A 21960-nucleotide genomic window follows, 5' to 3' on the forward strand; every position below is an offset into this window, starting at 1 on the left:
TCCAGGAAAGCCATTGGACAGAAGAGAAGAGAGGGAGGGCCTTGATATGTCCTACCCGAGGTCCCCGGGCCCTGAAACCCTGAGGCTCTGGTCAGGTTGCCCTCTTCTTTGCCTGTTACAGGAACAACTGCGATGAGGCGGTCAGAGTAATTTTGGGGAAGCTAGATTGTTTTATCCACCTACATATGTGTACTAGAGACCGCAGGACTAGTAGCAAGTGGTTTCTTGACAGGGTGATGCTGGCATTTGCGTCAGGCTTTTGAAGTGGCAGCCCCAAGCTCGGCGAGGAGGGGCGGATCGGCGAGGTATTGTTAGCCAAGATGGCGGTGGCGGCTGCCGCGGTGAGGGTCTGGGGGTCAAGTCGAGGCTTGGGCCGGGTTGGCCTACTGCTCCTGCGGCGGCCAGGGGCTCGTGGGCTGGCTAGATCAGTGAGTACCTGGGACACCGGGGAGTTTTCTCCAAGGAGGTATAGGGATGTTTACGCTGTCTTCAGAGTGTGGGGGTCCCTGTAGGGAGTGGAGGAAGGGCTGTTACAGAAAGGACAAGGGCTGGGAGAACCACTTGGAGAGGACACCCAAGGGAAGAACTTCCAGTTCCTTAGGAGAAAAGCCAGGCAGCTCCTTTGTAACCCTGAGGGAGAGAGACAACTTGGAGAGAGCGAGGGAGTTACTTATTAGTTGCTGCCGTTCCCCAGGGGAGGCCGCTTGGAGGACACGGCGGGGTGGGGGGAAGGTGTGACCTTTCCTCTCAGGGGTTGGAGAAAACTGCCTTTGTAAGGGACAGACTTTCTTCTCGGTAAAGACTCCCCCCACTTCAAGGAGGAGAAAAGAGAGATCAGGTTTCCCACCAGGGGCTTTTAGGGTGCCCTTTGCTCTAACTCTGATTTTTAAATGAATTGCGTAAAAAAGTCGTTTGATCCTGTGCCCCCTGATAGAATGCCTTGTCGGTTTTGGTGACTCTGCAGAGAAGGTGATCAATAAATATTTGTTGAATTAATGAGGGAGTGGGAGCGGGGGCGGGGGGAGAGAGGTCCAGCCAGAGCACTTAGCCCACATTTCTTAGAAACACTTGATAAATGCTTTGTTTCTTGTCAAAAGTGTTAGGTTGGGCTTCCCTGGTGGCGCGGTGGTTGGGAGTCCGCCTGCCGATGCAGGGGACACGGGTTCGTGCCCCGGTCCTGGAGGATCCCACATGCCGCGGAGCGGCTGGGCCCGTGAGCCATGGTCGCTGAGCCTGCGCGTCCGGAGCCTGTGCTCCGCAACGGGAGAGGCCACAACAGTGAGAGGCCCGCGTACCAAAAAAAAAAAAAAAAAAAAAAAAAAAGTGTTAGGTTGATGCTGCTAATTGCTAGCTCACACAGCACAAATCTAGTTAGGAGCCGCTATTTAGGAGAGAGGCCGGGGGCTGAGAAAAGCTGTGAACTAAGATTTCGCATATAAGAGAGTCGTGGTTAAGAAGATGGGCTCAGGAGCTAGACCATGTGGCGCCATGTCCCTAATCTGCCACTTTCCAGCTCTGTAGCTTTGGGCAAGGGACTGCTGCTCTCTGGACCTAATTTCCCCCTCTGTAACATGCTAACAATGGCCACGTCTTAGGGTTGTGTAAATTAAATGTGTAAAGTGCTAAGAACAGGACCTGGTATATGACGAGTGCAATTGGAATGTTGGCCGCTGTTGAAAGTGAGGGTGGACGGAAGGGACAGAAACTGTCCTCGGAGATGGGGGAGAAGAAAGGAGGTGACCTTGGGAGGGTCTGGATTGGTGAGGGCCTTGGCGGGAAATCTATCGAGATCTTGTGGGGTTGGGCCTGACCATCTGATGCCCAAACCATTGGGAAGGGAAGATGGAATCTGTGGGAAGAAGCTCTAGCTAGGGAGAGAAACGGGGGCAAGAACATGGGCTGGGAGTGAGGTGTGGGGACACCTGGGAAGGGAGTTGACGCAGGTAGTTTCCGAAGGGCTGCTGGAGCAAGATGGAGGTGGGAGAGTCCCTGCCTTTGGGCTGTTCTCGGTCAGTTTTTTTTTTTTTTTTGAGCAGTCACATTCCCCACAGCTGAGCTCCCTAGAGCCCATTGGTTGGGCCTGCGCGGTGGGGGTGGGCTGGACTGGGGCAGGAGTAGGGAAGGGTCATTCATGACTGATTAAATCCGCTTCCTTCCTGGCTCAGTCTCCTCGCTGCCCTTCTCACTTACTTCCTCTCCTTTTTTTTTTTTTGGTGGGTTGGGTTGGGGGCAGGAGGTCTTTCAGAGTCCCTACGTTTTGCGTATATATTTTTAGAGTCCCTGTTTTTTCTTCTCCACTTTTAAGTATTTCACTTGTTTTTTTCCTTAAAATTTAAAAAGGAATTTTTTTTTTTTTGAGGGGAGGGAAGGTGTAGTAGCATTTAGTCAAAGATTTTGAGCCTGATCTGGTCAACAGGACTTTTTGTAATGATAGCAGTGTTCTATAGCTATGTTGTCAAGTACAGTAGCCACTAGCCACACGTGGCTACTGAGCACCTGAAATGTGGCTTAGCATGACAGAGGAATTGAAGTTCTCATTTAATTTTTTTTTTTTTTTTTTGCGGTACACGGGCCTCTCCCTGTTGTGGCGTCTCCCGTTGCGGAGCACAGGCTCCGGACGCGCAGGCTCAGTGGCCATGGCTCTCGGGCCCAGCCGCTCCGCGGCATGTGGGATCTTCCCGGACCGGGGCACGAACCCATGTCCCCTGCATCGGCAGACAGGCTCTCAACCACTGTGCCACCAGGGAAGCCCTCATTTAATTTTTTAAAATCTATTTATTTATTTATTTATGGCTACGTTGGGCTTTTTCTAATTGCGGAGAGCGGGGGCTACTCTTTATTGCGGTACGTGGGCTTCTCATTGCGGTGGCTTCTCATGCTGCGGAGCAGGGCTCTAGGCTCACAGACTTCAGTAGTTGTGGCTCGTGGGCTCAGTAGTTGTGGCATGCAGGCTTTAGAACACAGGCTCAGTAGTTGTGGTACACGGGCTTAGTTGCTCCTTGGCATGTGGGATCTTCCCGGACCAGGGCTCGAACCCGTGTCCCCTGCATTGGCAGGCGGATTCTTAACTACTGCTCCACCAGTCAAGTCCTTGGCTAGTGTCTTAATGAAGCACTTTATCATTTATAGTGCCAACTGACACCATTATTGTATTTAATACTGCCATACTGCAAGGTATGTACTGGTAGTTTTCTTTTATTACAGGGGAGGAGACTGAAGCTCAGAGAGGTGAGGTCTGAACTTGGAGCTCCGGACTCCAAAGCCTAGTCTCTTTCCGCAGTACCAGGCTGCCAGGAGGAGAGGGGGTAGGGCTTCGGTTCAGGTCTTGCAACATCCTGCTTAGTCCAGACATGGTGTGTATCGTCAGCCTCTGCCTGGGGCTGGTGGGAAGAGAGGGTGGGAAGAGCCGGCCTCAGCCCCCATCATGCCCTCCCTTCACTGCCCTTCAGCCCCCACTGGCCATTTTCCCCTTTCTTTGGATGAGCTCCTCCCACCCGGAGGCCTTTGTAGGGATATGGTCCTTCAGGTGTCAGGCTGAGAGTTCACTTCCTCAGAGAAGCTTTCCTGACCCCATGACTGGTCTCAATGTGTAAAACAGGGACAATAGCAGTACCTCCCTCAGAGAGATACGCTGAGGGTTAAAGGAAACAGTTCTTAGGAAGCACTGACACATATATCCATGTGCTCGGTAAGGGCTCAAGAAATGGGGGCTGCTGTTTTCCCCCAGGAGCAGTGTATCAGTGGTGGCCTTGACTGATGCAGGGAAAGGATGCTTCCCATTTTCAGTGGCTGGGGGAGCTTAGTGCTGCTAAAGCCCCCGGGTCCCTGAGGCCAGAGAAAGCCTGATCCATCTCCGCACTTCCCTGGCCTCCCCAACCGGAAGGGGAGGCCGCTGATGAGGTCAGTGACATTCCTGAGCTGGAAGTAAAGCCAAGGTCAGCTTTGCACTCTTTGAGGCAGAGTGCCTCAAGACTCCAGGGAGAGAGCAGGCTTGGCCGGCCTCAGCTGTCCTAGCTTCAGAGGACTCGGTTAACTGGCCCCATCCACACAGCCTTCCCTGGCTGGACCCCGCTCTTCTCTCCAGCTTCCCTGTAGTGGGCAGGCTGCCTGGCTTCATATGCTGACATCACTGCTCATGATCTCCCTGGGTCATGGCCAAGTCACCTAACCCCTCTGAGCCTCGGGGCCACCTGTGTGGTACGGAGGTGTGGTCATGGCGCCTGCTTCACCTGGGTGCTGTGCAGGCTCAGTGAGACACAGGCACCATACAGCAGGTGCCTGGTGTGGCGCCGAGGCACGTAGTTAACTGCTGTGGTTAACGTGCTACAGCCAGGTGGTCTCCAGGGTGCCAGGATCTCTCCTCTTGCCTCAGAGCCTTTGTCCTTCCCAAGGACTGACGTGTTCTTCCCCCAGCCTTTGCCTGGCTCACCCCGGCTCGTCCCTCAGGCCTCAGCTTCACTCCCCCTTCTCCAGGAAGCTTTTCCTCCTGCTGCCTGTGATGCAGCTAGTGAAAGCCTTCCTCCTCGAGCTACGGCAGGTGCTTTACACCCGCCTCACCACCAGCCAGTGAAATGGAAACTCTTATTTTCACGAGGGGACGCGGGTTCAGGGAGACAGTCTCCTACCCAAGGTGACGTGGCCGGAAAGGGACAGAGCCAGGATTCAAACACAGGCCGCTTGGCTCTCCAGCCCTCATCCTGCCCTGCCTACGTGTTAACTAACTTCTCTGCGATCCTGCCTCCTCTGACATCGCCCCTCCTGACTATAGCTTGTGCGTTCAGTGTCTGTCATCTGTCTCTCCCCGTTGTCCCCAGCCCTCAGTTCAGGGCCTGACTTGGAGCAAATATTCAGTGATTACTTGTTTGACCGCTACGGTCATCAAGTCCACTTGTTAGCTACTCATATTTATCGAGTGTTTGTTATGTGTCAGGCACTGGGCTGAGCACTGTACACACAGGAGCTCTTTAAATTCTCAGGACCGGGCTTCCCTGCCAGCGCAGTGGTTGAGAATCCACCTGCCAATGCAGGGGACATGGGTTCAAGCCCTGGTCCGGGAAGATCCCACTTGCTGCGGAGCAACTAAGCCCGTGCGCCACAACTACCGAGCCTGCACTCTAGAGCCCGCGAGCCACAACTACTGAGCCCTCATGCCACAACTGCTGAAGCCTGCACGCCTAGAGCCCGTGCTCCACAACAAGAGAAGCCACCGCAATGAGAAGCCTGCGCACCGCAACGAGTGGCCCCCGTTGGCCGCAACTAGAGAAAGCCCACGCACAGCAACGAAATAAATAAATAAATGCAGCCAAAAATAAATAAATTAAAAAAAAAAAAACGCTGTCAAAAAAAAAATCAGGACCATCTGTGAGATAGATGTTCACACCGCCCTTGGTTTACACATGAGGAAACTGATGCTCCGGGAGCTGTAGTTACACTCCCGAAGGTAGCAGTCAGCTCAGAGTCCCTGCCCTTAACTGTGGACCCGTAGGGAGTGGCCCGAGGAGGGGCCACCGCAGTACCTGTGGGGCAGACCTTGGCCTTCCAGAGCAGGCGTCTGTGTCCTGTGTGGTAGGAGAGAGCGTGGCTTCAAGGCTTTGTGTAAATCTGTGCAGCTTCTGCCATTGTAGATCACTGCCGCCAGGACAAACCCACTCCCCCACCAAAAAGAAGGAAAAATGGGTAGGGACGCATATATCCTCTGCAGGCATTTTACCACCCACTTCCATTATGGAGCATTTCCTCAGGGCCAGGCACTGTGCCGATCCCTTTGGTAGCTCAAGGAATCAACACAGTAACCGTGGGGTAGGTACCACCTTCATCTCTACAGGCCCAGGAAGAGGGGGCATGGCCAAAGCCCAACTCCAGGGTACAGGGGGCATCAAGGTACCCTGACTGTAGCTCTCCAGCCTCTGGAGGCAGACAGTCCTGCCCTGACACCAGGGTATGTTCGGAGCCCCATGACCCTGTCCTCCTGGCCCCTGGCCTCCCATCCTAGAGCCCCTCCCCAGATGGCGTCTCCCCTGTGTCTCAGCCTCTCTCTGGAGTGTCCGCTGGGGCCTCGGTCTGGAATTACAATACAGTCTTGAGATGCAGTCAGCCCTCCCCAACTCCTCTTTTCCCCATCTTCCCAGGGTGCCAGTCAGTTTCCTTTTTGCCATTTCCTGACCCTAGATTTTGGGGTTTTTCCTCTTTTACCAATTTTTGAGCATGTAACGTGTCCCGTGCCTTTGCTGAACCCTTTGTGTGCCTTAGGAACTTTTTGCAGCAGCTCTCTGCAGCCTTTTCGCAGATAAGGAAATTTAGAGACACGGTGTTTTGCAGAGGGCTGTGCAGTGAGCTGAGAGATTGGAACCCAGGTCAGTCTGATTCTAAGCCAGTGAACTTAGCCGCTCATTCATCCATTCGGTCAGTAATTGCCTGTTGAAGTGTGTGTTCTGTAAACCAATGTGGACGTGCTTCTTGCCTCCCTGGAGCTTGTGATGTGTGTGGGAGATACACATGAGAGGAATGGATCCTCTAGGTGAATGGAAGGGTCCCGCCTCCTGAGCGCTCAGAAGGCAGAAGCACGGTCTGCAAGAGTTGGGCCGCTGCCGTGCTGTTGTCAGGCCTGGACCCGCCCTGCCGTTGGGAGTATAATTTCCTTTATATCCTCACAATCACAAATGCAGATAAACGCACACATGTTCACATTCCGCTGCTGGAACCTGGGACGACCTCTTTGCCACAATTAAAGGAGGGAGGGTGGGGAACACATTTGAGCACCCATGTGTGAGATCCAGCTCATGACAAGCCCAGACATTCTTTTTCAGCGCCTATTGGAAGTAAAGCCACAGTTACTGAGCTGAGAGGAACCTGGCGACCGGTGGAAAGTAAAGATGCAGATGTCTGCAAAGTGGGCCAGCAGTGGCAGCTGGGGTTCGGGGCCTGGGTTTAGGGGTCTGGATGTCAGCCCTGCCCAGGTTTGAAGCCCAGTCCTGACTTATTTGTTTTAGCCCTGGCGCCTGGTGCAGGGAGGTTATATTACCTCCCTGAGCCTGCGTTTCCTCGTCTGAAGGGCAACAGTACATACTCTCTGCCTCACGGATGTGCTCTGAGGACTCAGTGAGGGTTCTGCATGCGGACCTCAGCCTGGTGCCCGGCAAAGGCTTAATATAGGGGCGCTGTTGCAATGCTGAGGCTAGTTCAAGGCATTCTAGCTCAAGTGCTGAGAAATGGAATTGGTTCCCCTCCTGGTGCACATGTAGGCTTCTTCCGGGCTTTCCCCAGCAGGCCTCCTCTCAGCCGGGGTGGGGGTGGGGTGATGCTTCCCACGGGACTCCTTCCCAGTTCCACAAGGGAAGTGAGCAATGTGGAAGCTCACTTTTTGCCTTTTGCGTGTCCTGTTACCCCAGCTTCAAATGCCCTTTCCCTGATTCCTAGATATCCTTCAGGTCCCAGCTCTCATATCACTTCCTCAGGGGGACCTTACCCTCCTTCCACTCTGCTCTCACCCCATGGCTTCTCCTGGGAGAATACGCATCACCCTCATCCGCTCGGCGTTACTTGTTGAGGCTCTGTCTTCCTTGCTGGGCAGCAGGGACAGGTGTCTTGCCTCTCTTAGGTCCCCAGAACCCAGCACAGCCCGTGGAACGAAGCAGGTGCTCAAATATTTGTTGAATGAGTCAGTCTGGGCTCCTGAACTGGAGTGGAGAGGGTGGTAAAGTGTGTGGAGCAGTTTGCCAGGTGATGGGGAAAGAGGCCTTCTAGTACAGAGAAGAGAGCAAGAGATGTGGTGGTAGAAACGACAATCAGCATCTTTTTGAGCCTTTACTATACGTACAAGTACTCTGCTCGGCGTTTTATACACGTGATTTTGTTTGAGCTGCGCAATGTTCCCATGAGGTGTTCTCCATTTTACAGGTTGAGAAAGGGGAGACTTGAAGAGGGGAAGTCCCATTCCCATGGTCACTCAGCAAGGGATTTGAACTTGGCAGGCTGACTCTTAAGGGCTCACAGACATAAGCTCTAAGCTGGGTGGACTCCTTGTGGGTAGAGGGGTCAGTAAGGAGCCCTTCTGGCTGATTGGAGGTCACTGTGCAGGGGAGTGTGTGTGTCTGTGGTAGCCGTGGGAGATGGAGAGGACGGGGTAGCGGCGGTCAGCCCTGGGGAGGCCTTGAATGCCAGGGTGAGGAGTTTGGGCCTCTGATAATAATAGCTACTGGTTCTTGAGCTGCCTGCCACTTTATTAGATTATTTAACCTTTACAGCAACCCTGTGTGGTAGACATTATGATTTTTCACCCCAATTTTACAGCTGAGGAGCCGAGACACAAAGCAGTTGTAGGAACTTGCCCAATGCGTGACACATTGGGAAGGTGGCGGAGCCGGGCTTCAGACCCTGTGCATCAGGCCCCAGAGTCCACCGCGGCTGTGGTGGCTTAATCACCAGGCCACACTGCCTGCCGCTGCGGGGTTGAGCCTGCAGAACCTCTGCTGCTCCTGACATGGGCGTCTCCTCCCCCCCTCCCCCGCCTTCTCTCCCCAGCATCCCCAGAGGCAGCAGCAGCACTTCTCGTCCCTGGATGACAAGCCCCAGTTCCCAGGGGCCTCAGCGGAGTTTATAGACAAGCTAGAGTTCATCCAGCCCAATGTCATCTCTGGGATCCCCATCTACCGCGTCATGGACCGGCAGGGCCAGATCATCAACCCCAGCGAGGATCCCCACGTGAGAGGCCGCTTCCCCCCGACCCCGTGCCCAGGCCCCTTGCCCGTCTCCTCCCCTGTGGTCCCAGCTGGCCCACATGTGTCTGTGCCTCCACCTGCAGCTGCCCCAGGAGAAGGTGCGCAAGTTCTACGAGACCATGACGCTGCTCAATACCATGGACCGCGTCCTCTACGAGTCCCAGAGACAGGTGCGTGGGGGCGGGCTGGGGAGAGGAGCGGGGGATTACCTGAGGTCCCCCCACCTGTGTTTGGGCCAAAAGACAGCTCCCAAGGAGGAGGGGGTGCAATGGAGATCCTTGTCTTGAGGTCCTTAGAGTTCTTGGGGTTCTGCTGGGGCTCTGGAGGAAGAGGGTGGGAGGGTCCTGCCCAAGGGCAGAAGGGTGGACCGGACCACGGAAAGCCTACTGTACGCCAGGCTGGGAGAGGGCAGGCAGGCAGAAGACTGGACGCCCCTTCCTCTCGGGTGCTCACAGTCCTGAGAAGCAGGGTGGCTCTCGGTGCTTCCGGGGTGCCCGTGTCCACGGTGCCGCGGTGGGACACTCAGCAGTGTTAGCATCAGCCGACAGAGACCCAGTCAAAGCAGTGTCAGCAAAGAGGGAATTGGTTGACTCGACTAACTGCAAATCCATAAGGCCCTGTTTCAGGCACAGCTGGACCCAGGGTCTCAAAACATGTTTTCTGACCCGTTTCTCTCTCTGAGTGTCTCTTCTACTCTCCTTCGCCTTGGCTTCCTTCATTCTCAAGCTGCCGTGGTCTCTGGACGCTCCAGATTCACGGAGAGGTGGCAGAGAAAGGGTTCGGGGTACGGGCTCTGGAGCTAGACTGCAGTTCGAGTCCACATTCTGTCACTCTCTAGCTTTGTGGCCCTGGGAAAGTTGCTTAGCCTTTCAGTGCTTCAGTTTTCTCGTCTCTAGCTACTTCATGGGGTTGCTGTGAGGATTGATGGTGGCCTACTTAATGGCCTTAGGAACAGTGAAACTGGCATTTGTCACGGATACCAGTCTTGCAATTATTATCCTTTCTGTTTAGCAGTGGAAAGAGCATGTCTGGTCCCTAATGTTCCAGCAAAAGGCCCAGAGCTGACGCTTATTGGCCAGGCTTTGGTCACAGACCCCCGCTTGAGCCAGCCCATGTGATTGACCGGCCAAGCCGGGGCCATGTGCCCACCCCCAGGAACCAAGGGAGCAGAGACCTGGAGTCCGTCCCTCCCGGGCTGCGGAGACAGAGAGCAGGAGCGGGGGGTCCCTGTTAGGAAAGTGGGAAGAATACTGGGCAGGCTCGTCCTCAGGAGTGGGGATGGGCTTGGCGATCTGCACTTGGATCAGGCCCCCAGGCGACCCCACTGTGACCCCACTGTGCACTGAAAGCACGAGGCCCATGAGGACAGTTCCGAGCAGATGAGGCGGGCAGCCAGCTCCCTGGTTCTCTTGTTCACAGGAGCACTACGTGTGCGTTTTCCACCCTGCCCAGGAACTTCCCTTGGCTCCTACCGTCCACAGGATCAAGACCTGCCCCTCCTGTCCTCCCTGTCTCCCATTCACTGTGGTCTCGGCCATCTGCTCCCCTCTGCATGGCCTCAGTGCCAGGCCACCCCTCCCACCCTCTCTCACATGCCTGGGCTCCTTCCTGACCCCTGGGTTGGCTGCGCAGACAGGGGCTTTGGAACCTGACGGATGTGGGTCCAGTCACAGATGTAACTTTAGGCAGGTGATTTTTCTTGTCTTTGCCTTGGTTTCTTTAGTGTATTAAAACATAGAAATAACAAGAGAACCCACCCAACCCCACCCGACCAGGTGGGAGTGGGAATTCTGTGAGACCCGGCACGTAAAGCCCCTCGCCTGTTGGCTGACACAGGGAGCCCTCGGTAAGATCAGCTCAGCCATCAGGTTTCAGCCTTCCTTAGCTAGGGTTATCCCAGCAGCCCCCCATCCCAACAGAACCAAAAGCAGCAGTTTAAACAGATTAATAGGTTTTTTCTCTTGCATAAAAGAAATGTGAAAATAGGTGGTCGGGGCTGGTATGGTGGCACCACAATGTCATTGGATACCCAGCACTGGCTTCTAGCCTCCAGGGCCCCTCATAAACCAAATGGCTGCTGGAGCCCCCTCCATCATGTCTCGTTCCAGGCAGGAGGTAGAAGGAAGGTGGAAGGTCAAACATGGCACTGCCCAGCTGTCTCCCCACACCCACATTTATAGAACTTGCCAGGCAGTCCCACCAGAAAACATGACACGTTTCATCGGTCACTCCCAGCTGCAAGGGAGACTGAGAAGGTAGTCTTTTAGTCCGGGCAGGTGCTGTCTGTGGTGGCATGAGGTCTGTTAGCAAAGAGGAAGAGGGATCTGATACCGGGTAGGCAACCAGGGACCTCTGCCACTAGCCCAGGTCCTGTTTCCTCAGGGGGCCCCCCTCTCAGGCTCCTCCCCACACCAGCCTCGCAGCCCCGCCAGGCCCTCAGCACCCAGCATCCGCCCCACTCATTGCTTTCAGTTGGCCCCCCACTTGGAAGAAAGTGTTGTTCATCTGTGGTTCCCCCACTGCGACAGGAGACCCCTGCGGAACACGTGAGGCCTGGGCACAGGGCGTCCTGCAGCTGCTGACCCGGCTGGCTCCGTTTTTACCTTACACACAGTCCTGCTTACCTCCATCTCTGTGCCAGGGCTCCCAGATCTCCAGCCAGACTTCACCCCTTAGCCCCCGATCTGCTTGGCTTCTCACCCCGGGTGTCCCTCACCAGATTCAGCCAGTCCAGACTTGACCTCAGCACCTTCCTCCCGGACCTTCTCCTCTTCCGCCCTTAGGCCATTTCTCAGAGACGGTACCACCGTCCACCCATTTGCCCAAACTGGAGACCTACTGGTATTCCCTGTCCCTTCCCACCCCCTCACTATCACTTTCCCCTTTCATTCACTCTGCCCTTAGGTATTTCGTTAGAAATCCATTCTGCTGCTCAGCACCCCCATCAGGAACCCAGACCTCCTCCCTTTCTGCTTCACCATCGTGGGCGACTTGGCTTTCGCCCTGTGCTTCTTGCCTCACGTTCACAAGATGGCTGCCACAGGTCCAGGCTTCACGGCTGTGTGCAAACCTGGAGGGAAGGGGTGGCAGCAGCTGCAGTGACCTCTTTTATCAAGAAAGCAAAAACAGGCTTCCGCTTAATTCTCTGGCTAGAACTTGTGTCCTGTGGCCACTTCTGACTGTAAGGGAGGCTGGGAACATATTTTTCCAGGCTCTGGGATTAGGGGGCTTAGGAGAAGGGAGTTGCCCCGGGCACCGGTGTAGGGAACCAACACAGGTCGCCGCTCCCTGCACCGCTCACTCTGCTTCTCAAGACTCTCAGCCATCCTCTCCCTGCCGCCTGCCACCACCAGGCCAGGCCGCACCCCCTCCCACCTGGCGCTTGGCACTCGTTCCTGTCTCCTCCATCCGTTCCCACGTGGTAGCCTGAGAGACATTTTTAAAACATCTCTCCCCTGAGAACTGTTGGCGGGTTACCGTCGTCCTCAGGGTAAAGTCCGACACGGCGTTCCCTGCGCTACCTGGGTCCTGCCTCTCTCTCTCCCTCCTCGTCGTCCTCCCCCCCTCCCACGTTGTGTCCCAGCCCTTCTGACCTCATGGCCTTTCTTGTTCTCTCCGCCTGGAAACCTCCACCCTCCCTACCTTTGCTCGGCCTAGGCATTGCTCCTCCATGCCCCTCCACAGTGGGGCGGGTACCCCTTCAGCCCCCATCAGGCAGCCCCATCGCCCTGGCTCTAACCAACCTGGCGGTTCCTCTGTGAAGGCAGGAGCGCCAGCGTGGCCTGGCCCAGAGTCGGCCTTCAGGGAGCATCTGTTGAATCACAGAGTAATCAGAAGTGGGTCAGCGTTCGGATGTTTCTCTGTCATTGCCCGGTCTAACTGGACCCGGCCCTCTGGGCCCTCCGCCACCCCCAGGGCCGGATATCCTTCTACATGACCAACTATGGTGAGGAGGGGACGCACGTGGGGAGCGCAGCAGCCCTGGACAGCACGGACCTGGTGTTTGGCCAGTACCGGGAGGCAGGTACGTCTGCCCGTGGCAGCAGGTGCCAGGGACCTGGCTCTGTGGTCCCCGTTGAGACAGGTCAGGCCCAGTCCCTCCTGCTAGGAAGGCGAGGCCCACATTAGTTACCAGTGGGCTCTTCTGGGAGCGGCACCTTGCCAGGGAGGCCTAAGGGTGCTTCCCCTCCGCGGAGGCCTGGCAGTATCGTAGTTAAGAGCCTGTGCTCCTGACCATTCCATGCCCTGCTGGTGACCAGTTGTTCGATTTGGGGCAAGTCACTTCCGTTCTCTGAGCCTCAGTTTTCTCATCTTTGAAATAGAGATTATGATGGGATGGCAACCCCTTGCGCTGTGGGGCTGCCGCGAGCCTACAGTGAGGCCAGGCCGAGCTGGCCTCTTCCCAGGTGCTGTATCCTGCACGCAGCCGCAGCCGAAGCAGATGCGCGGGCGTGTTCCAGCCTGGGAGCGGCTAACTTCTGAGTGAATGAGGGAGAGGATGGAAGGAGCAACGACTAGGAATGAAGAAAACGGATGAGTGTTAAGGAGAGACCGGGGGTGCAGGAGTGAGCCCGGGGAGCTGAGGGTGGGCTTCCAGAGCAGTTGTTGGTATGGGGCCCGGCAGGGGAGCCAGATCTGACCCTTCCTCTCAGGTGCTGCACGGTCTTGGGCAGGTTGCTTAACTGCTCCTTGCCTCAGTTTCCTCATCTACAGTGGGAGACGGTGAACCCTCCCAAGACGGTTGTTGAGGGGTTTCACAGGGCAGATGACGCAAAGCCCTCAGCACAGGGCCTGGCGTGGGGTAAGCACTCGGAGTCAGAGGCGGTGTCGTGACCAAGGCCTCTCACCCGGGGACAGCTCTTCAGTGGGGAGGTGTGGCCTGGTCAGGCAGGCTGCCCAGAGCGCTCCCGGGACCAGCACAGCCTTCCAGTCTGCTCTCAGACTATCTACTGTCTCAGCTGCACCAGACCCCCCACCCCACATGCTCCAGGGGAGCAGATGCCCCGTGACGCTGTCCGTGGTTCCGCATCGTTAGGTTTGCCTGGGCATTGGGCCGCAAGCCAGGCCCCTGCCACGTCTGCTAAGCGCTTCCCACTGTCTCTGCTGAGGGGATCTGTCTGGGGAGGGCTCCAAGCAGGGCCTGGAGCGAGGGTCCTGGAGTTACGGGCGGCCGCTGGGCTCTGCACACGGGGGCTGTTTGGGCCCCGGCCACCTCTGCAGGAGTGAGCCGTCCTGCACCAAGGGTCATGGAAGGCCCTGCATCCAGGCAGCTGCCGAGGGCGCCTTTGCGGGGCGAGGAGGAAAGGCAGGCCCCGCTTGTCCCAGTCCTGACTGGGCAGCTGCTCCCCGTGTGACTCTGTGTCTCCCGTGAAGTGGGGAGAACAAGGGCACTGAGAACGGTCGCGCGTACTGAGCTGTCGTCAGTGCTGGAAACCCTGGAGCCTGTGTCGGTTCCCCTCGCAGCAGAGTGGAGGCCCCTGCCCACCTCCCACTGGAGCGGCCACAAGGAACCCCCGCCAGCCCCACCAGCTGTGCGGGCCAGCTGGTGCGAAGCTTGGGTCAGAGAGGTGCGGCCTTGTGGCGCCTTTGATGACGAGGTGGGCGTCCACCCGGGTTTTGTTTGAAGAAAGGATTTTGCTGCCATGAGCAGGTTTGAATATTTCCTCTCTAGTCCACAGGTCGTGAGCACGGCCCATACTTTTATTTGGTTCATATGATGATTTTTTTTTTAAGTAGATGAATTAGTGGAAACGCTTAAAAATCAGGTAGCTTCCCCTCCTCTCCCCTAGTGCCCACCCTCCCCCCAAAAGAAAGCAAGCTGGATTGCTCCTTTTGAAAAACTGGACCATCTGGCCTCCCTGGGCAGAGGTTAGTTGGTTTGAACGGCAGCCTCCGTCTTGAGGCAGGCCTGTGCCTTCTGCTCTGCCCGCCTGCTTCCTGCACCCGCCTGGTCCCTATATGCATCCGAACGCGCCTTCCCTGCTGTAGTACAGTCAGCGGAACAGGTCCCGGGCAGGAAGGGCCTGGCCCAGGGGCCCTCACAGGGTTGGCCTGTCCCGCACACCACCCGCCACGGTAACCCTGCCTTCTCCTGCACCAGGTGTGCTCATGTACCGGAACTACCCCCTGGAACTGTTCATGGCCCAGTGCTACGGCAACGTGAACGACCAGGGCAAGGGGCGCCAGATGCCCGTCCACTATGGCTGCAGGGAGCGCCATTTCGTCACCATCTCCTCTCCACTGGCCACGCAGATCCCTCAGGGTGAGGATGCACGTCCCGGGCCCCGGCCCCACAGTCTGACGTCGTTACCCTGCTCAGGCCCTAGCCTCCTCCATCCCTTCCGGGGGCTTCCTGGTGGCGCCACGGTCCTAGCGCTGGTCTGGGCTCTAGACTTACAAGACCCCTCTTGTCTGGGACCCTCGTAGGAGGGCTCTAGTGGCGTCTTTGCCCCATCCGGCAGGTTTGAGCAGACACAGTCACGCTCTCAGTTTCCCACGCTTGTGCCCACCTGTGTTCATTCACCGGCACAGCCAACTGCATGGGACTGAGCGTGTGCCAGCTTCCTTACTGAAGGTCACCCGGCAGGTAGCAAGAAGAGTAGGCACTCAAATCGTGGACCATGTGGCTCCAGAGCCTGGGTTCTCCACCCCGGCCCTGCCCTGCCTCTGTCCTGAGTGACTCCCCTAAAGCTTACTCCGCAAGCCCACGTTGCTTAGCGCAGGTGGTGTGGCTTCTGTTAAAGGTGACTGCTTGTGAAGCAGACCCGCCGGGGGAGGGCTGCGGCCACACAGTGCAAAAACAGGGATGTGGACAGCCCCCGCCCCCCGTCCTGTGGAGCCTGCACTCGGTTGAGGGTCAGTCTGCTCCAGGGCAGACACATGAACTGATGTGTACAGGGCTTAGAGTGCCTGGCATGTCAGAGGGCCCTGGGCACGTTCGCCCGGTGTGTTCTATTATTTGGGAACAGGAGCAGTTTGTGTCTGAGGTGGGAGGCGGACAGGGCAGCTTTCTGGGAGGAGGTAGCATTTTCACTGATTTCCATTTCGTAGGCTTTCCATAAGGTGGGGCCTGGCCCTCATCTTCCATTTGGGTGACCAGTTAAGTCACTCAGTTGGCCAGTATATGGAGTCCATGCTGTGTGCTGGGTGCCATTCTAGGTGCATTGAACAGAGGCAGCAAAAACCTCAGCCTTCCTGGTGCTGACACTGGTGGGAGAGACGGACAATAAACAGGATGAAGTAACACATGGAGTATGTCAGGGGTGATAAGGCCCACAGGGAAAAATAAAGCTGAGAGGGAGCGGTTCTTGATGGGGGAAGGTGGGGACACGTGTCACCAGGTGAAAGTACAGACCAGAAGGTGAGAGAGGGAGCCACCCGGGATCTGGAGGCGGGTGCCTGCTCGGTGACGTGTCTGAGGTGCCAGGAGGAGCCATTGGGACAGGTGTGGAAGGAGGGGTGCGCGCAGGTGGGGTCTCAGGCTGTGGACTCTCGAAGACACTTTGACCCAGAGTGGACCCGAGCTGGGGGAGGGGGAGGAGTCCTCTGCAGAACCACCTGCCCTGAGGGTAACAGCTTGGGTGGGAGGAGCAGGGGGCTGGGGAGGAGGCTGCTTGGGCCAGAGGTGGGGCCGGGACTACCAGGGAGAGGTTAAGGAGTGGGGAGAAGGGCTCAGATTCTGGCTCCATTTTGAAGGTCAAGCGGGCATATGGGGGCGTGACAGAAAGTCAGGAGTCAAAGATGCTTTAGTTTGTGGCCTGAGCAGTTGGAAGGATGGAGCTGCCGTCAGCCAAGGGGAGGAGACTGTGGGCGGGGCAGCTTCTGGGGGAGGGGAGGGGCGGCTCAGGTGTTTTCTTTGCCCCCAGACCTTGGCAACCGCTAGCCTGAGGGCCGGAGCCCCGGGGGTTGGGGTGCGAGGGTGTGGACGCTGGGAGGGTATGAGTGCAGGGAGACGCGTGTCTCTGCTCCTGCAGCGGTGGGGGCAGCCTACGCGGCCAAGCGGGCCAACGCCAACAGGGTCATCATCTGTTACTTCGGAGAGGGCGCGGCCAGTGAGGGGGACGCCCACGCCGGCTTCAACTTCGCCGCCACCCTCGAGTGCCCCATCATCTTCTTCTGCCGGAACAACGGCTATGCCATCTCCACGCCCACCTCCGAGCAGTACCGCGGGGATGGCATCGGTACGGGCCCTGGTGGCTGCTCCCCGCCCTGCCTGCACCCTCTCCTTCCTCCCCTCTCTCCCCACTCCCTGCTCCTGTCTCACCTGAGCCCTGGGGCCTGACCTGCCTCCCTGTCCCTACAGCGGCTCGAGGCCCTGGATACGGCATCCTGTCCATCCGCGTGGACGGCAATGATGTGTTTGCTGTGTACAACGCCACCAAGGAGGCCCGGCGGCGGGCCGTGGCGGAAAACCAGCCCTTCCTCATTGAGGCCATGACCTACAGGTGCCTGCTGCCCCCCCGTCGGTCCCCAGCCTCGACTGCTGCCGTCCTCAGCACCTCCCCCACATTGATCACCGTCCCCGCGGTACAACCCCACTGCCCTGCCCCGTGTAGCCCCTTCCGGCCTTTATTCCATTCCCCCCTTCTCCCCTAGTCCACCCCTTCCTTCCTGACCTTCACCTGAGGGGCGCCGGCCTGACCCTGGGTCCCCCTCCCGCTGGTAGGATCGGGCACCACAGCACCAGTGACGACAGCTCAGCGTACCGCTCAGTGGATGAGGTCAATTACTGGGACAAGCAGGACCACCCCATCTCCCGGCTGAGGCACTACCTGCAGAGCTGTGGCTGGTGGGACGACGAGCAGGAGAAGGCCTGGAGGAAGCAGTCCCGCAAGAAGGTGAGGAAGGGCCACCCTCTGTTGGAAACCACCCCAGGGGTCGTGTTCCGGGATGGTGTGTCACAGAGAACCCTGGAAGGGTGGGGAGGCTGGGGGTTGGGGGCCACTGAATTGGCAGTCTCGGGGATAACCCTGGTGACGTCTCTAATGTCATGATGCCAGGACACGTGCACCTCAGCCGTGTTCTGCCCTCAGCTCCTTCACCTCTGAAGAGGGATACTGGGGTACCCACCTCAGAAGCTTGTCTGAGGGTTTGCATCTGATCCAGATGGTGTGTAAGTGTCCGCCAGAGTCTGTGGACTGCCCTCCTCGGCCCTGGTCATCAGACACCAGAAGCACTGCGGCCCAGTGGGCAGGGCAGACCCTGGTGTTGGGCAGCATGTGCTTCCTGGCTCTGCCCCTGACCACGTCATCGTGGGCACGTCCCTTCTCTTTTCTGTGCCTCGGTTTCCTCACCTCTGAGTTGCCTGCTTCTTAGGGCTGCTGAGAGGCTGAATCGATTCCATACTCTTAGTATAGTGCCTGGTTCTGCTAAGGATGGAGATGCTGGGATTTGGGACATCAGTTGTCACCACTGGTTTTTTTTTCTTTTTAATTTATTAAATTTATTTATTTTTGGCTGCGCTGGGTCTTCGTTGCTGCGTGCGGTCTTTCTCTAGTTGCAGCGAGCAGGGGCTACTCTTCGTCGCGGTGCGCGGGCTTCTCATTGCGGTGGCTTCTCTTTGTTGCGGAGCACGGGCTCTAGGTGCGCGGGCTTCAGTAGTTGTGGCGTGGGCTCTAGAGCGCAGGCTCGGTAGTTGTGGCGCACGGGCTTTGTTGCTCCACGGCATGTGGGATCTTCCTGGACCAGGCCTCGAACCCGTGTCTTCTGCATTGGCAGGTGGATTCTTAACCACTGAGCCACCAGGGAAGCCCGTCACCACTATTTCCATTGTCCACGTGGGAACTTGAGGCTCAGGGGGCTTAACCCCTCGCCAAGATCCCACAGGTAGGAAGCAGGTTCCTGGGTGAGAGATCGGCTGCCTGCCCACTGCCGCTTGTCCCCCAGGTGATGGAGGCCTTTGAGCAGGCCGAGCGGAAGCTGAAGCCCAGCCCCAGCCTGCTCTTCTCAGATGTGTATCAGGAGATGCCTACCCAGCTCCGCAAGCAGCAGGAGTCTTTGGCACGTCACCTCCAGACCTATGGGGAACACTACCCCCTGGATCACTTCGAGAAGTGAGGCTACTTGCCCCGTCCCCACCTACCTCAACTCTGCCTCTGAGGGGCAGACGTGACGGGCAGGATGCTACCCCCTTCCCCTGACAGCTCCCTGCAGCACACTCGGGCCAGGGCAGCCCTTGGGGCGGCTCCTGCCTCTCCAGGCTGTTACATTGGTGGGGCCTTGGTCAGCCCCTTCTTTGCCTTTAGTTACAGGGTCTTCTCCCAGGGGCTGGGCAAGGGCACCTCCAGGACTGGAAGCCCCTCAGGGCTGGGGGTGGACGTGGCAGGTCAGCCTGTGGAACTTAGTCAGAGCGAGAGGTGGTCAGCAGGTAGTGAATAAACTGTGTCTCTGCATTTGGCTCCGTGCTACCTCTGGTTTCTGTTTCCTGGAGTTTGGGATGTGGGAGCATGACTGGTTTGGGACCACCCCTGCTTCTCCAGTTGAGATAAATAAGGCCAAGTCTGTTGCGCTATCTTCTTACTCCAGAAACGTTTGCAAGCTGGAAGGTCAGCGTCAGCAAACAGGATGGGGGTGGGGTCCTCCGGAGACAGCCTCTTGTCTCCCATAGAACGGGTCAAAGCTGGTGTCCAGCAAGGTGACCAGGAGGCCGTTGGAGCCGGCCTTGCCCAGTAAGTGTGGGGAGAGTGTCTGGTGTGAAGGTCAGGTGCAGCTGAGCTTTGCTCTGTAAACTACCTCAAGGCCCCGTAGACAGAGACGACGACTCCAGGCCTCAGAGTGGGGAGCGCATGTTTTTCAAAAACTGAAAGACGGAAACAGTCTGTCGCCTCTTGAGGAGGCCCAGGGAGGGCTCAGGCAGCCTCCATTCCAGGACCTCCTTCCTCGCACCGAGGCCTAGAAAGAGAGGCTGAGCAAGGGGCTGGCGCCAAGGCCCCGGCCAGGTCTGCCCTCCCTGCCCCTCCCCACCTCCGAGTCTCAGCACTGGAGCTGATGGTCCCGCAGCTGTTTCCAGAGCTGGATGCTGTCCTGGGGGCTGAGGGGCCGCACCAGCAGCAGGTCACGGAAAGCACAGGGGTCAGCAGTGCGGTCTGCCGGCCAGGCCGTGAGGAAGCCTTTGTGGGTCCTGGGGGCCAGGCCCAGGGCTTGGAAGCACAGGCCGGTATAGACATCGTCGAAGGGGAAGGGGGCCACGCGGGCCGCCGCCCGCAGCAGCCAGGGTGCCAAGCGGCCCGCAATGATGTAGCCACCCCCACTTGCGTAGGCTGGGTAGCCGCCTTCAAAGAAGGACCTAGGCACGTAGAAGGGTCCTCCAGGATTCCGGAGGGGCTTGGCCTGGGTGAAGACCTCACCCAGGTAGAGGCCACGGGCCGTGCTGGGCGGCAGGGCCCGCAGGTGGTCCAGAAGGGCGGGGATGTGCACAAAGGCGTCATCCTGGGCTTGCAGGATGAAGCTCACGCTGGGGCAGTGGCGGCCCAGCCAGGCTAGCAGCAGCAGGTCCTTGAGCGTCTGGTTGAAGGGGACGTCAAGGAAGTCCCAGAGCAGCAGGTCGCTGTAGCGGCGGCTCTCCCAGGCCACCAGGGAGCCTAGGTCAGGCCTCCTCTCGCCCGCTGGGGACCCCAGCAGGAAGAGCAGCCGGACCCCGGGAGCCGGCCTGCCCCACGTCTCCCTCACGGCCTGTCGTTCCGCAAAGCGCCCTGGTTCCGACTTGACGGCCAACAGCAGGTAGGGGATGTCAGGATCCTCGCAGCTGGCCACCTGGCCACTGCCACCCCTGGGCAGCCACCGTGGGAAGCTCCGGCAGGCTGCCGACAGCAGGAAGTGGCGGAGGTCCTCGGGGTAGGAGGCGAAGTCGGGGATCTCAGCTGCAGCGGCAGCTCCCCAAGCGCGGCAGCCCCCCGCCTCAGTGCTGTCCCCACTGGGCAGGGTCCCCAGCCGCCACTGCTGCTGGTTCCAGTAAGCCGAGGGCAGCGGGTCAGTCTGGCCCAGACGGACCGAGAGGTTAGCCGGCAGGGTGGGCTCGGGGCTGGCTGGCGTGGGGCCTGGTGGGGTGCTGCGGGGTCCCGGGTAGGCCTTACCCAGCTGGGGCTCGGACGTCCACTCGATGTACACTTTGAGGCCCAAGAGCGTGAGCAGTGCTGACAGGCAGAGAAGGCACTTGGGGCAGCGCATGACCCGGCCCAGGAAAGGGCAGCTGTGGGAGCTGCAAAAGAGCCACAGAGGCCTTTTGGGGTGCAGGGACGGGCCCCCGGTCCCTGCCGAGCCCTCTAAGGCTTCTCATAGTCTCAGACCCTAAACCAGCCCTCCACCAGCGACCCTGACTTTCCTGTCTTCCGGGACCTACGAATCCCTGTTCCACTCGCATTCCAGCACCCTGTTCTTGCCACTCAGCCCAGCTCCTTCTACTTTCATAGAAACCCGGGAGGCTACCTATTCCCCATCCGCACCCTAGAGACCAGGGACTCCGCCTTTCCGACCTCCCTCTGCCCCCAGTTCATCCCCCTCACCAGGAGTCAGGATCACTGGGGTCACCTCCTCGCCCGACAGTCCCCACCCCAGGCACGGCTCCCTCCCCTTTACCTCTGGGTCCGGCTCTGGCCAGCTCCAGCGCCCAGGGGCCTAGGGCCGGCCCTCTGCCCTCTTCCGGCAGCGCTGGTGTCTCCAGCACTGTTGTTCTCCAGCCCAGCCCAGCCCAGCCCAGCCCAGCCGGTCTGCGGGAGGCTGGGAGGGCCCCAGGGGCCGGGAGGGACCGGGGCGGGGCTGAGGGAGGGGGAGGGGGAGGAGGACAGGAGGCCGACCTGAGGGATGGGGCTCTGGCGTGTTGGGGCTGGTTTTCTGGTGAGACAGCGGGAAAGGTGCAGGGGTGGCTGCAGAGACCGGGAGCTGACAGGCTGGGGAGGAGAGAACCAGGGGGCCTGGGAGAGAGTCCGAGGGAGGGTGCGGCCGAGGGGCTGGGAAGTGTCAGAATGGCCCAAGGGCAAGCCGAGTTCTAAAGTGGCCGGGCTGGAGGCCAGGGGCAGGGCCTGGCCTGGGGAGGAGGCGGGGGTGACTGTGCTGAGAGGGCATGGGTGACCTTGCCAGAGGTGGGGGTGTGTGGCCCGGAGTCAGGGTGGGGATGGGGAAGGGGGCTGGTGGGGAGGAGGGGATACAGGCAGAGACCGACATTGCAGAGAAAGAAGAGACAGCCAGGGAGACCCCAGGGGCAGGCAGGGAGGACAGACAGGCGGCAGAGATTCAGGAAGGCCAAGAG

The 21960-nt window shown here is 58.3% G+C and overlaps 2 protein-coding genes across 2 annotated transcripts; one reads left to right on the forward strand and one right to left on the reverse strand.

The window, feature by feature from the left end:
- Positions 1–314: 314 nt before the first annotated feature.
- Positions 315–19113, forward strand: BCKDHA (branched chain keto acid dehydrogenase E1 subunit alpha). Its single transcript, XM_079723606.1, has 9 exons — positions 315–428; positions 8521–8700; positions 8801–8887; positions 12633–12741; positions 14818–14979; positions 16691–16897; positions 17020–17161; positions 17383–17554; positions 18603–19113. Exons 1-9 carry the CDS (start codon positions 321–323, stop codon positions 18771–18773), a joined length of 1338 nt encoding a protein of 445 aa, XP_079579732.1. The 5' UTR covers positions 315–320; the 3' UTR covers positions 18774–19113.
- Positions 19114–19529: 416 nt separating this feature from the next.
- On the reverse strand, positions 19530–20888 carry B3GNT8 (UDP-GlcNAc:betaGal beta-1,3-N-acetylglucosaminyltransferase 8). The gene has a single exon (XM_079723674.1). The coding sequence runs from the start codon at positions 20880–20882 to the stop codon at positions 19689–19691; it is 1194 nt and encodes a 397-aa protein (XP_079579800.1). The 5' UTR covers positions 20883–20888; the 3' UTR covers positions 19530–19688.
- Between the last annotated feature and the right edge of the window lie 1072 nt (positions 20889–21960).

This window comes from Hyperoodon ampullatus, assembly GCF_949752795.1.
Source record: "Hyperoodon ampullatus genome assembly, chromosome: 18".
In the NCBI taxonomy this organism is placed as follows: Eukaryota; Metazoa; Chordata; class Mammalia; order Artiodactyla; family Ziphiidae; genus Hyperoodon; species Hyperoodon ampullatus.

Coding starts and splice junctions, on each gene's coding strand:
- BCKDHA (XM_079723606.1), top strand. CDS start 321: ATGGCGGTGGCGGCTGCCGCGGTGAGGGTCTGGGGGTCAAGTCGAGGC. Junction 12,742..14,817: donor TGGCCAGTACCGGGAGGCAG/GTACGTCTGCCC, acceptor CTCCTGCACCAG/GTGTGCTCATGTACCGGAAC. Junction 17,162..17,382: donor ATTGAGGCCATGACCTACAG/GTGCCTGCTGCC, acceptor TCCCGCTGGTAG/GATCGGGCACCACAGCACCA.
- B3GNT8 (XM_079723674.1), bottom strand. CDS start 20,882: ATGCGCTGCCCCAAGTGCCTTCTCTGCCTGTCAGCACTGCTCACGCTC.